The sequence below is a fragment of the Schistocerca piceifrons genome, chromosome 3, assembly GCF_021461385.2.
Source record: "Schistocerca piceifrons isolate TAMUIC-IGC-003096 chromosome 3, iqSchPice1.1, whole genome shotgun sequence".
Taxonomy (NCBI): domain Eukaryota; kingdom Metazoa; phylum Arthropoda; class Insecta; order Orthoptera; family Acrididae; genus Schistocerca; species Schistocerca piceifrons.
The window spans coordinates 434,916,020-434,929,993 of record NC_060140.1 but is presented as its reverse complement, the minus strand read 5'-3'; the positions used below and the strand labels follow the sequence as shown (position 1 = coordinate 434,929,993).

At 37.9% G+C, this 13,974-nt stretch overlaps 1 protein-coding gene across 2 annotated transcripts in view; it reads right to left on the bottom strand.

Moving 5' to 3' along the window:
- Positions 1-452: 452 nt before the first annotated feature.
- The window catches only part of LOC124790135 (glycerol-3-phosphate phosphatase-like), a 79,910-nt gene continuing 66,388 nt past the window's right edge, over positions 453-13,974 (bottom strand). The window contains exon 7 of one of the 2 annotated variants that reach the window (XM_047257718.1): positions 453-3,085. In XM_047257718.1, the coding sequence (XP_047113674.1) occupies positions 2,932-3,085 (154 nt within the window). In that variant the 3' untranslated portion in view covers positions 453-2,931. The remainder of the gene's footprint in view (positions 3,086-13,974) is intronic. The other variant, XM_047257717.1, reaches the window with a different exon arrangement.

Sequence of the window (13,974 nt, the reverse complement as noted above, 5' to 3'; positions counted from 1 at the left end):
GCTGCAAAAACCACATTCTGGTTGTAACAAATCAGTTGAAGTAAAATTAATCCAGAAACACCAACCAAGGGAGCCTCTAGGGTAGGAAGAGTTGAATTAGAAAATGAAACACCATTGTGCATCATATTAATAAGTCGCTATTTTGTCGAAAGTTGACATGTTGAGAAACGTGGCTGTTGTACTTAAGGTTTATAATTTATATAAAAAACAGCTACCAGCCACATGTATAGTTTAAAAAAGAATGCTTGTAATCTGCCATCTGAAGATGGATTTGTAAAGAAAAATCCGAAACCGGTCATGGTCTGAAGAGAATAAACCTTTTTAAACCATACATGTGGCTGGTAGCTGTTTTTTGTATAAATTATAAATATTAATAAGTATTTGACATAAATTTCAAAGTAAGACCTCTACCCATTCCTGAGAAAAATAGGTCTTAACAGACAGGCAGGAAATGGCAAAACAATATTTTTTATGTGATACAATTATAAATTAACAATTTCTTGATTTTTTTTTTCCTTTATTTGTACTGTGAAATCTTATTTCTCACCAAATTTCATGATTCCAGGTCAGTGGGAAGTACCCTATGGATTTTGATGAATGAATTTGTATCAAAATATATTACATAAAAAGCCATATCTTTGGATTGCATTGACTTAAAATATTATTTTTTTTTACAGTGCCTGCGGACCACAGATTTTCCTATTTGACATAACTTTTAACTTGATACCTGAACCCATTCCCACAAAAAGGGTGGGGGAGCCTTAACAGATGGACAGACAGACAGGTGGATAGCTGAGCTATAAGGGTTCCATTTTCACTGACTGAAGTAAGTAACCCTAGAAAACAAAGGAGGAGATCATGTTGAAAAGTTGGAGCCAAGTGAATATCTAAAGTGCAGCATGTTGTATAGATGGTTACACGTTTCCTTGGGCTGAATATTAATTTCTAAATACATTTTTTAGTTTACCAGTATTTTTTTGTGAAAGGCATCATGTAAACCTCGTGATACTCTACATCCAGTAATTTACTTATTTTCAAGCATTTGTTGTTTAGATTCTTCAGTATGTGTTACTGTTAATGTGAAAGAGGTTGTTTATGGTGTCTTTCCAGAAGAACAAACTGATTTGGCCACGTCAAATGTATGCTGTTACTAGTCACATAGTAAAGATCTGAAGAATGTATAATGTTTAAACAACATGGAATTTGAAAATATTTTATTTCTAACTCTTTTTAAGTATGTATATAAACATTGCATAAGGTCCTTAAATGATTTTACAATCACATATACTATAAATAAGATCTGCAACTACATCAAGCAGTGGTTAAGCACAGAATAAATATTTCAAAGCTTTCTGGTAACTGAATGTTTTACATGTATCATATCATTTTACTTGCAGTATTAATGATCCGAAAATACAGTGTTCAAATTCTCAACAGCAGCAAATGTAACTTATCTCACTAATGTCAAAGTTCACACTATTATTTGTTTAACATGTCTGTTTAATTTAAATATTCCATTGCTTCATTGTCTTTAAATACCAAAGTCTGTTGCATGAATGAGAGGTAATCTTATTTGATACATATAAATGCTGCATTTTAATTGTTGTTAATCTTAGGCACTATAGAAGCTATACAAAAATTCTTTCCATCAGTAGTTCACTTATTATAGGTTATATGAATAATCTTGCTCACTGTTTCAAAATTTTATGATATTTTGCATGAAAAATTTTGATGCCTTTAAATAAGAGAATGATGCATATTTAAAGGAACACACAAATTAATGGTACGTATTGATTTATCACATAGTAGTTTGTTTGTCTGTAAAACCACATTTTTCAGCTTAGCTGGTGAAAATTGTTATATCATGATAAATTTCAGCAATACACACATAATAAAGCAATATGTGTTACAGTAGGTGGTCATTTATCAGCATGCTACTTCCAGCATCTCAACTTTTTTTAACCTTTCCAGAACTTACTAGAGTGTAAAATTATGATCTAAATAAAGGAAATAATGATTCAACAAGTACACACAATGATCACTGTATTTTTGTCATTTTTTTGTATTCATATGACTAAAAATATTAACATCTAGAAATATAGAGAGAGTAATACATCACAAATTCAACTATAAAAGTACAAAACTTAGGAACTGTGTGAAATTTTACTGAGAGCAGTACATATTTAAAACAATGAGTGCCATTTCTGAATTATCACAGGTAAATCATACAATGCACTTTGCAGTACTAGATATCAAATAATATTTTCTTGATAATATTCTTATATGCAATTCAGTGCGTCATCTATATTCAAAGTAGAAGCAGTACTAAAAAAAAATACAAAAAACAAATTAGTCTCTGATTATGTGTTATACCACTATGACGCAAAGTACTGCTTTACAGTATATAAAAAAATACAAAAGAAATAAACAGAAGAAACTGAAATAGGCTGCCTGCAAAAACCAAGTATGCCAAACCCAACATCTGCAAGAAGAAGGTGACGACAATCATTTGGTATTAATGATTCCTTTTCGTGGAGCTGTGGAACTAGGAACAATAGAAGAAGACAGAGGAAGAGAAACAAGGTATCTAATTAAGAATCCAAGTGCCGCAAAAGTAGGTTTTTAAGAAATTATGTTTTCTACCTAGAGCTGGAGAATCAGAGCATTAATGTATAATTCAAATTTAAGCCAGAAGCATGGTTTAAAGCTGTAACCCACTCAAAATGGGGGAACTAAAATAAAGTAAAACCATTAATACTGCAGGTTGTTCATCATTTCAAGTAAATTACTTCACATATAAAAATAGCATCTACATAAAAGCATTGTTAGGACTAGGAAGCAACCACTGTGCACTATTGTTGGTTTGCACTGCAACTGCCAGTTCCCTTCTCTCTTTTTCTTCTTTGGAGAAGAAACTTTTCAGTTCAAGGTCTACAATTTTGACAAGAGATCTCCAAGTTTCTGAATATAATATCTTGGTTTATATTCTGGATCATCTGAAGCATCATCCAGGGTACAAACCCCAGACAATACAAGAATTGTCTGAAAGCCACATCTGTTGCCAAAGAGTATATCCTGCTTCACCCTGTATGGAAGATATTCAGCAATATAATATGTGATAAATTTGCCCCAAAGCTAGTACAAAACAAAAAGTACACACAAAATTGTTGTGGTATATTCACATGGTGGAACATTTCATTACAATAGAAAGGAATTTAGAAACACCAGAGTTTTTAGTCCTCCATTCATGTTTCTATAAATCCCAGAATCATGGCAGTATGTTTGACATATTTATACTTTAAAAGGGCAAGTCATTGTTTAACATCATTACTAAAAATATTAAAAAGTACTTGACCAATCTATTTCGCCAAGTAATCTATAAATACATATAACAGGCAAACACTCAAAAAGTTCTTGACCAATTAACCAATCTCAGATTCTTACAGGATGCTTGTATTACTAGAGTAGCGTGTAAGACTTTTCGACATTTATGCTGGCAAAGTGGGGGAACAAAGTTAGCAAAAATTTCTTGACAAACTTACTTCAAATTTTTACATACTATATTAACTGCGAACGGCTGAAAGCAAGGGGAAACTACAGCCATAATTTTTCCCGAGGGCATGCAGCTTTACTGTATGATTAAATGATGATGGCATCCTCTTGGGTAAAATATTCCAGAGGTAAAATAGTCCCCCATTTGGACCTCTGGGCAGGGACTACTCAAGAGGATGTCATTATCAGGAGAAAGAAAACTGGCGTTCTACGGATCGGAGCGTGGAATGTCAGATCCCTCAATCGGGCAGGTAGGTCAGAAAATTTAAAAAGGGGAAATGGATAGGTTACAGTTAGATATAGTGGTAATTAGTGAAGTTTGGTGGCAGGAAGAACAAGACTTTTGATCAGGTAAATACAGGGTTATAAATACAAAATCAAATAGGGGTAATGCAGGAGTAGGTTTAATAATGAATAAAAAAATATGAGTACAGGTAAGCTACTACAAACAGCATAGTGAATGCATTATTGTGGCCAAGATAGACACGAAGCCCACACCTACTACAGTAGTACAAGTTTATATGCCAACTAGCTCTGCAGATGACGAAGAAATTGATGAAATGTATGATGAGATAAAAGAAATTATCCAGGTAGTGAAGGGAGATGAAAATTTAATAGTCATGGGTGACTGGAATTTCAGAGTAGGAAAAGGGAGAGAAGGAAACATAGTAGGTGAATATGGATTGGGGCTAAGAAATGAAAGAGGAAGCCGCCTGGTAGAATTTTGCACAGAGCATAACTTAATCATAGCTACACTTGGTTCAAGAACCATGAAAGAAGGTTGTATACATGGAAGAGCCCTGGAGATACTAAAAGGTATCAGATAGATTATATAATGGTAAGACAGAGATTTAGGAACCAGGTTTTAAACTGTAAGACATTTCCAGGGGCAGATGTGGACCCTGACCACAATCTATTGGTTATGAACTGTAGATTAAAACTGAAGAAACTGCAAAAAGGTGGGAATTTACGGAGATGGGACCTGGATAAACTGACTAAACCAGAGGTTGTACAGTGTTTCAGGGAGAGCATAAGCGAACAATTGACAGGAATGGGGGAAAGAAATACAGTAGAAGAATAATGGGTAGCTTTGAGGGATGAAATAGTCAAGGCAGCAGAGGATCAAATAGGTAAAAAGACGAGGGCTAGTAGAAATCCTTGGGTAACAGAAGAAATACTGAATTTAATTGATGAAAGGAGAAAATATAAACATGCAGTAAATGAAGCAGGCAAAAAGGAATACAAACGTCTCAAAAATGAGATCGACAGGAAGTGCAAATGGCTAAGCAGGCATGGCTAGAGGACAAATGTAAGGATGTAGAGGCTTAGCTCACTAGGGGCAAGATAGATACAGCCTACAGGAAAATTAAAGAGACCTTTGGAGAAAGGAGAACCACGTGTATGAATATCAAGAGCTCTGATGGAAACTCAGTTCTAAGCAAAGAAGGGAAAGCAGAAAGGTGGAAGGAGTATATAGAGGGTCTATACAAGGGCTAAGTACTTGAGGACAATATTATGGAAATGGAAGAGGATGTAGATGAAGATGAAATGGGAGATATGATACTGCGTGAAGAGTTTGACAGAGCACTGAAAGACCTGAGTCGAAAGAAGGCCCCCGGAGTAGACAGCATTCCATTAGAACTACTGACAGCCTTGGGAGAGCCAGTCCTGACAAAACTCTACCATCTGGTGAGCAAGATGTATGAGACCCTCAGACTTCAAGAAGAATATAATAATTCCAATCCCAAAGAAATCAGGTGTTGACAGATGTGAAAATTACCAAACTATCAGTTTAAAAAGTCACAGCTGCAAAATACTAATGCGAATTCTTTACAGACAAATGGAATAACTGATAGAAGCCAACCTCGGGGAAGATCAGTTTGGATTCCGTAGAAATGTTGGAACACATGAGGCAATACTGACCCTACGACTTATCTTAGAAGAAAGATTAAGGAAAGGCAAACCTACATTTCTAGCATTTGTAGACTTAGAGAAATCTTTTGACAACGTTGATTGGAATACTCTCTTTCAAATTCTGAAGGTTTCAGGGGTAAAATACAGGGAGCGAAAGGCTATTTACAATTTGTACAGAAAGCAGATGGCAGTCATACGAGTCAAGGGGTATGAAAGGGAAGCAGTGGTTGGGAGGGGAGTGAGACAGGGTTGCAGCCTATCCCTGATGTTATTCAATCTGTATATTGAGCAAGCAATAAAGGAAACAAAAGAAAAGTTTGGAGTAGGTATTAAAATCGATGGAGAAGAAATAAAAACTTTGAGGTTCGCCGATGACATTGTAATTCTGTCAGAGACAGCAAAGGACTTGGAAGAGCAGTTGAACCGAATGGACAGTGTCTTGAAAGGAGGATATAAGATGAACATCAACAAAAGCAAAACGAGGATAATGGAATGTAGTCGAAGTAAGTCGGGTGATGCTGAGAGAATTAGATTAGGAAATGAGATACTTAAAGTAGTAAAGGAGTTTTGCTATTTGGGGAGCAAAATAACTGATGATGGTCGAAGTAGAGAGGATATAAAATGTAGACTGGCAATGGCAAGGAAAGAGTTTTTGAAGAAGAAAAATTTGTTAACATCGAGTATAGATTTAAATGTCAGGAAGTCGTTTCTGAAAGTATTTGTATGGAGTGTAGCCATTTATGGAAGTGAAAGATGGACAATAAATAGTTTAGACAAGAAGAGAATAGAAGCTTTTGAAATGTGGTGCTACAGAAGAATGCTGAAGATTAGATGGGTAGATCACATAACTAATGAGGAGGTATTGAATAGAATTGGGGAGAAGGGGAGCTTGTGGAACAACTTGACTAGAAGAAAGGATCGGTTGGTAGGACATGTTCTGAGACATCGAGGAATCACCAATTTAGTATTGGAGGGCAGCGTGGAGGGTAAAAATCGTAGAGGGAGACCAAGAGATGAATACACTAAGCAGATTCAGAAGAATGTAGGCTGCAGTAGGTACTGGGAGATGAAGAGGCTTGCACAGGATAGAGTAGCACGGAGAGCTGCGTCAAACCAGTCTCAGGACTGAAGACCACGACCACAACAACAACAACAACAACAACTATGTTAACATTGCAGCAGACATGGGCAGAACATTCTTTTGAACAACAATACACTAGTTTTCCGTTAAATTACACTGAGAGAAAGAAAATGTTTAAACATTAGAAAAATTATTTTTCCCATGTATATTCTTTCTCTTCAAATATAAATTTAAACAAAAATTGTATACACGACTATGAAAATTTTGTTTTCTTCTTCACAGTTGGTTTTAATAGAAGACAGAGTAGTTGTATTTATAGTTTATGGGCTTGTGATTACAATACTACTACAGAATCTATATAGTCTGAAACTTTTTAATCCTATGCATTTGCTGATTAAAACTACGAGAAATATTATCACTGAAGCTACTACCCACGAAGATCCAGCAGCACTACGGGGGGAGGGGGACACGAAATGGACAGAGAGCAACAGAAAGGAAGGTCTGTGGGGAATGGACATAAAGAGGGGAAAGGAGGAGATGAACAGAGATAGGTAGGGGAGAAGGTGGTGAACAGAGAACAGAGAATGGGAGAGGAGGAGGAGATGGACAGAGAGAGGGGATAGAAGATCAGTTCCATACACATTTAGCTATTGTGAAGCTTTGCTGCATTTGCTAATATAATGTATATTTGGTTTTTAAACATTATAGATGACTGCAACTGCATGGTCTTTCAGCCGGGTACACACCAGCTGTTGTCAGGTGGTACCTCCGTAAAAAATAGCATAATCATGGAGATCTGTCAAGGAGGATGTGGGACTCAATGGAGAGAAAGAGTTATTTTGAGAAAGGCATGATTGTAGCGGCCCATATATTTGGCAGTTCAATCAGTTTTAGATACAGATAATACACATGCCTGGGATTACTGTTAGTAATATTACCATGAATTGAAAACAACAGAGAAATGCAAAATACTTAAAAAGTAAATGACCTAAACTACTGAGCTATAAAACACTTCAGACAAGCAAAAATTGTCAGACTTTTTGTCACTTATTGTGGTGGACTTCCACAGCTGCTCGGGAAGGAAGATTTCTGACAGAATAATACATAAAGAGGCAGACTAATAAAGTTTTCATTATCGTGTTATGCCCAGAAGGCTGTGATCACAAGAATGAACACACAACTTATCTTAGAGTAGTGCAAACAATGCTTTCATTGATCTGCACAGCAGCAGAGGAAGGTTTCAAGAAGTGATAAGTCACAGCACATGCTATATAACTTAACTGGACTTGCTTCAGTGTGGTGAGTCTTATTTATATGACTGTGTTGTGTGAATAGTGCATTTTAGTATAAGTGATGTGATTATCTGGGACAGGTTTACTGTGGTCTGGGCCCAGATAATTGATTTTGATCAATTAAAAAAGGGATGTTGATAAGTAAACTTTACATAGCAGCTTATTTTCCAAACTGTGATAACAGTCAAGAAGTATACTGTTCAGAATCAGAATGATAGTGATCCTGTCTACAAAGCAAGATCAATTACAATGTGATTTCAAGAAAATCAAGTGATTTTCTGGGCTGGCCTGCTCAAACCCTTGATCTGAACCACATTTATTGTCTTTGGAATGGACTAAGTGTTGTTTGCATGCTTAATCAGTTCATCCAAAAACCTAATAACAGACAATCATCCCGCTTGAGGATGAATGAAACTAAACTGTGCATTCATTTTATCAGAACCTCACAGTAATTATTCCCTGCAGATTAAATACCACAATGGTAGTGAAGGGAACGTAATCCATTCCACAGTTTATGTCTTTGGAACTGTAGCATCATAGCCTTGAAGATTCCTGTAGGCACCATGAGCGGTACTTTGAACATCACAAACAATGAAGGACCTCCAGGCCCCTGACCACTGAAGACCACTAGGGCAGTGTTATAAGTGAAAGGACCTGGGCACTAGTTTTCTAGTACAAGATTACTCCCATGTGTTAATTGGTGCTATACTTATACAAAGTTGTTGATGGCTAGCAAACATTCAGTACACACATACACATGCCTGTGTTGGGCCTCTGGTCAAAGCTAGCTGTGTCTGCCACAAGTCGCCAATGGTGTAACATTTCTTCATCCACAAGTTGAGTACAACATATTTATTTAAAGTGCATTTGTGTCAACTAATCTTTTGCTTTCCTGTCCAGATTCGTATGGCGACAGATCCTCTGGCCATCTTCTACCCATTTATCATTAGCCCTCAAGTGGGAGAGCTGTTTTTCATAACACAAGCAGGTGCACGGCACACTTTGTATGCATGTAAAGAGTCGGTGTCTTTATGTTACCAAGTAAACATGTATGAGCACACTCACCATTTAATCTTGGTTTAATTCAACAATAATAAATAAACTTACATTATATGAGCTAAATCACAGTTTAATTAAACAATAATTAAATAAACTTTCAAACAATGGAAAATCCATGGTGAAATGTAACAATATTGCGAAAAAGATAGTTGCTACTCACCATATAGGACAAATGCTGAGTCACAGTTAGGCCCAACAAAAGGACTGTCAGAAAGTGAGTTTTCGGCCAAACAGGCCTTTGTCGGATATAGATGCCTTCATTGGAAATAGACACCCCCCCCCCTCCCACACACACACAAAAGCAACTATCCTTTTCATAATATTGTAAAATAAGCTTTCCTTATATCAGTCTTTTGCTGTGTGCTAGTCTAATATGACAGTAATGACCAACTTGAAGTATTAAACAGCACAGCTGCTTCAGTATGCAGCTCATGATCTAAAGGTTAGTGTTGTTGCCTCTGGGTCACGGGGTCCCGGGTTTGGTTCCCAGCTGGGTCACAGATTATTTCCGCCTGGGGACTCAGTGTTAGTGTTGTACTCATCATTTCTTCATTATTCAGGAAAGTGGTGAGACTGACAGTGTAAAGATTGGGAATTTGTACAGGCACTGATAACGATGCTGTTGAGTGCCCCACAAACCAAATATCATCATCATCATCATCATCATCAAAAGCTGCTTCAGATGGCAGCCAAATGCTTATTCTATTACTAATTATCTTGTGGACAACTGTCACATTATGGGAGTGTGCTGCTAGCTCATAATGTGGGTCATTTTCTTGTAGGGATAGTAAATCTTTTCTTGTGTAACTTGCTGTTTATTTTATGTTATTGCTGCTCACTTATGACGTATGACAACAACTCACCACTGTGTTAGCAGGTGCAATAATGAACAAATAGATATGGAATCACAGTCATAAAACAATAGTGGAATGGTACAAGACAATGTTATTTGGGGTTGGTACACTTTATATATAAGTTCAACCTCTCAAGGGTTAGCAGCGAGGATGTAACATATGGCTTCTCAGAACGTAATAGTTACCAACTCACATCATACCAACTACCAATGAACCTTGTCGAATCTATTATGCCACATCATTTTACTTCCTTTGCCACACTTTTTTTTATTGCTTTTGTTATATCAGTCTTTTACCGGGTGCTAGTGTAACACCACAATAATGACCCACTTGAAGCATTAAACAGTACAGCTGCTTCAGTCCACGGCTTGTGGTATAATGGTTAGTGATGCTGCCTCTGGCTCACACGGACCTGGGTTCGATTCTCAGCCAAGTCAGGGATTTTCCCCACCTGGGAACTCAGTGTTTATGTTGTCCTTATCGTTTCTTCATCATTCAGGAAAATGGTGAGACGGGACAATGAAAAGATTGGGAATTTATACAGGCACTGATAACCACACCATTGAACACCTCACAAACCAAATGTCATCACTGTCATCATCAACAGCTACTTCAGATGTCAGCCAACTGCTTCTTCTTTAACTAATCTTATGGTCAACTGTCACATTATGGAATTGTACTGCTAGTACATAATCTGTGTAATTTTCTAGTATGGATTGTAAATCTTTTCTTGTGTAGCTCGCTGTTTATTTTATGTTCTTGCTTATCACTTAGATGTATGACAACACAACGTATCGCTATGTTAGATGGTGCAATAAGGAAGGAATAGGTATGGACTCACAATCGTAAAACAACATTGGAATGGCACAAGACAATGTTATTTGTGGTTGGTGCATTTTATATATAGGTGAGCCCACTCAAGGGTTAGCAGTGAGGCTATAACATTTGGCTCTTCAGAACATAACAGTTACCAACTCACATCATACTATTTGCCAATGAACTTGTCGAATTTATGATGCCAAATCATTTTATTCCCTTTGTTACCTTTTTTTTAATTGATTTCTGGATATCTTTATTTGCGCTTTTACCATTTGTGCTGGTGGATATATCTGTTTCAGATCTGTGCTTGCTATTTTTGTTCAATTTACTTGTTTGTGCTGCCACTTACTGATTTAGCTTTAGCATTTTTTGCTTTGCCACACCTACCCCATCACCCAACACTCCACGCTTACCTGCCTCGCACTTAGCGGTAGCCGCGGTGGTCGTGCGGTTCTAGGCGCTCCAGTCCGGAGCCGCGCTGCTGCTACGGTCGCAGGTTCGAATCCTGCCTCGGGCATGGATGTGTGTGATGTCCTTAGGTTAGTTAGGTTTAATTAGTTCTAAGTTCTAGGGGACTGATGACCACAGCAGTTGAGTCCCATAGTGCTCAGAGCCATTTGAACCATTTGAACTTAGCGGTATCACAATGGCAAGTGCCTTTGGTACCAATGCTTACTCTAAGACCCCTTCCTCAGTTACAGATGCAACAAATGACGCAGCTACTAAAATGATGAGAGGCTTCATTTAAATGCAGATGGCAGCCAACGAGAATTATAATCAGATGCCGCCAACTAAGCCAGTGCCACAACTTACACAGCCATCATTAGTGCCTGTGTTTCCCCCTTTTGAAAATGGCAAAATGGATTGTGTTGAGTACTTGGCCCACTGTGAAGCTCATCTATCTGCACACTTAAGTACCAGGTACTGTTAAACAACTTTTTTTTCTTATCAATGGCCAGTGAGTCTGTGTATGAAACATGCAAATTATTCCCGCACTTTGTTGCCAGAACTTACAACCTATGAAGAATTAATCCAGGCTTCAAATAGATTCTATTATGAGAAAGTCCACATGGTGGCTGCCAGGTTTAAATGCTTCAGATTAAAGAAGCAGTCAGATCAAACTCATAGGCAGTGTGCGGCAGATTTACAAGGGCTTACTTGATAGTGTCAGTCTCAATATGAGTGTGGCAAATATTATAGTGATCTCAAGATATATGACATAATTACTCAGAATATGGCTGATAACAGAATAAGGGAACAGATTTTCAAGTATCCCAATCCTTTCTTGCAGCAGATTTCGCACATTATTGACTATCGAGCATCTTGTGACAGTGACTTAGATAGTTTTCAATCAGTCAATATTTGTGATGTAGTGCCTAGCAATAGCATTACTGGCCACATTAACAAACTACTTCCAAGTTGAGTGCACAGCAGCCTCCTCAGGATCAACATAGCCAGCCACATAAACAGTCACGGCAGCAAGGTACTGTTGTGAAGTCTTGCCTGCACTACTTCTCCACACATAAGTGTCACTTATGCTTATCATGAAATGCAACTTATTTTTTATGTTGGCCAGAATGGGCACATTCAAGCAATATGCTTACAGAAAAAAGAGGGCTTCCCCTCCTAATATATGCTCACAGAAATCAAACTTTGTTGTATATGTTGTGCATTCTGAACCAAACAGAGCTTCAAGTGTGGAACAGAAGAGAGGCAGTTTGCAATTCAAGAAATCAGTAGTCTCTTCTTTACTGAAATGCCACTCTGACAAACCCTTTGTGGACCTTGTGATAGCTGGCCAAATTATTCAACTGCAATTAGATGTGGGTGCCTCAGTTTCTTTGCGTAATTGCACTTGTACAGCCCAAGCTGCAGAAATCACACACTACACTTACAGCATATAATGAACAAGACAGTCCAGTGCTAGTTTCTTGCAGCCTTCCTGCCTTATACCAGAATTTGCAAAAAACTGTGAAATTTCAGGTTTTTCATTCATGGAACAGTGCAAATATATCTGGATTTGATTTGTTTGGGTTGCACATGGTAGACAGTGTGTTGTCACTTACTCCATTTGCTTCAAAGGATGGTGTTGCTCAGTTTTGCATTGAATTCAAAGAATTGTTTGCTGACAGCTTAGACAATTGAAGTTTCTAATTTTGTTGCACATGTAACCATGAAACACAATGCACAGCCTTGTTTCTTAAGGGCTTGCACTGTACCACACACAGTCCTTGAACAAGTTCCTCACGACCATTGACACTGGCATAACAGTGGTATTATTGCACCCATCATGGCCATTTAGTGGGCATCTTCATTACTATTCATCAAGAACCTTCAGGCAAAATGCATATCTGAGCAGACTTTAGGGCAACTGTGAAACCCCCCCCCCCCTCCACCCCCCAAACAGTGATTGATTCCTTTCTTTTCCCTTATGAATTTATGGAATGTTTGGGAGCTGGTAACTACTTCTCTAAGATTGCTGTACCTGATGTCTACCTCCATTGCTTACCTCCATATCCTTTCAGATGAACAGTAACAGCAACAGCAAGTGCTTGTCATTAATAAACACAGGGGATTCTTGAAATTTCTATACAAATTACTTAGATGATATAGTGGTACCAGGTCACACAGCAAATGAGCAGCTTAGTAATTTGTGCACTCTGTTTTGGGTTGTTTGCAGGAGGAGACCAAACAGCGAAGTCATCGGTCGCACTCTGTTTGAAGTGTTATAAGATCAAATCAGGCCTTAATCAAAACAGAGAAAAGTGTGTGTTCTTTCAAACTGAGATTGAGTACACGGGACATGTAATTAATTACCAGGGTGTTCATCTGATGCAGTAGTACTTGCAGGCCATTCGTGACCTCAAACATCCAAGGAATGTTACTGAATTGCAATCAGTGCTAGAGAAGCAACATATTACATCTGCTTCATTCCGAATACAGTACAGATTGCAGCACCATTGCACCACATTTGCCTCAAAAATGCATCTTGGTGTGGTCCCAGGAATGTGACATTGCTTTTCAACTGCTCAAAGATGATTTGCTCAGAGATCATTGCCTAGTTCATTTTGATCCTTCCAAACGTGTAGTCTTGCCTGTGGGTGCCTCTTTTTGTGGCACTGGTGCTGTACTCTCACACAGGATTGGTTCTGCTAACAGACCAAGAGCCTTTGCCTCCAAATAGCTTAACATAGCTCAGAGCAATTATACACAAATAGAGATGGAGGCTCTTACCATCATCTATGGAGTGACTAAATTTCATCAGTATTCATATGGAAGAAAGTTCTACTTACTGACCATAAGATATTGCAGTCACTTTTCAATCTGCCCACGCCCATTCCGAATCATACTGCACAGAAGTTGCAACACTGGACTCTCATCTAATCCCACTACCAATATGAGA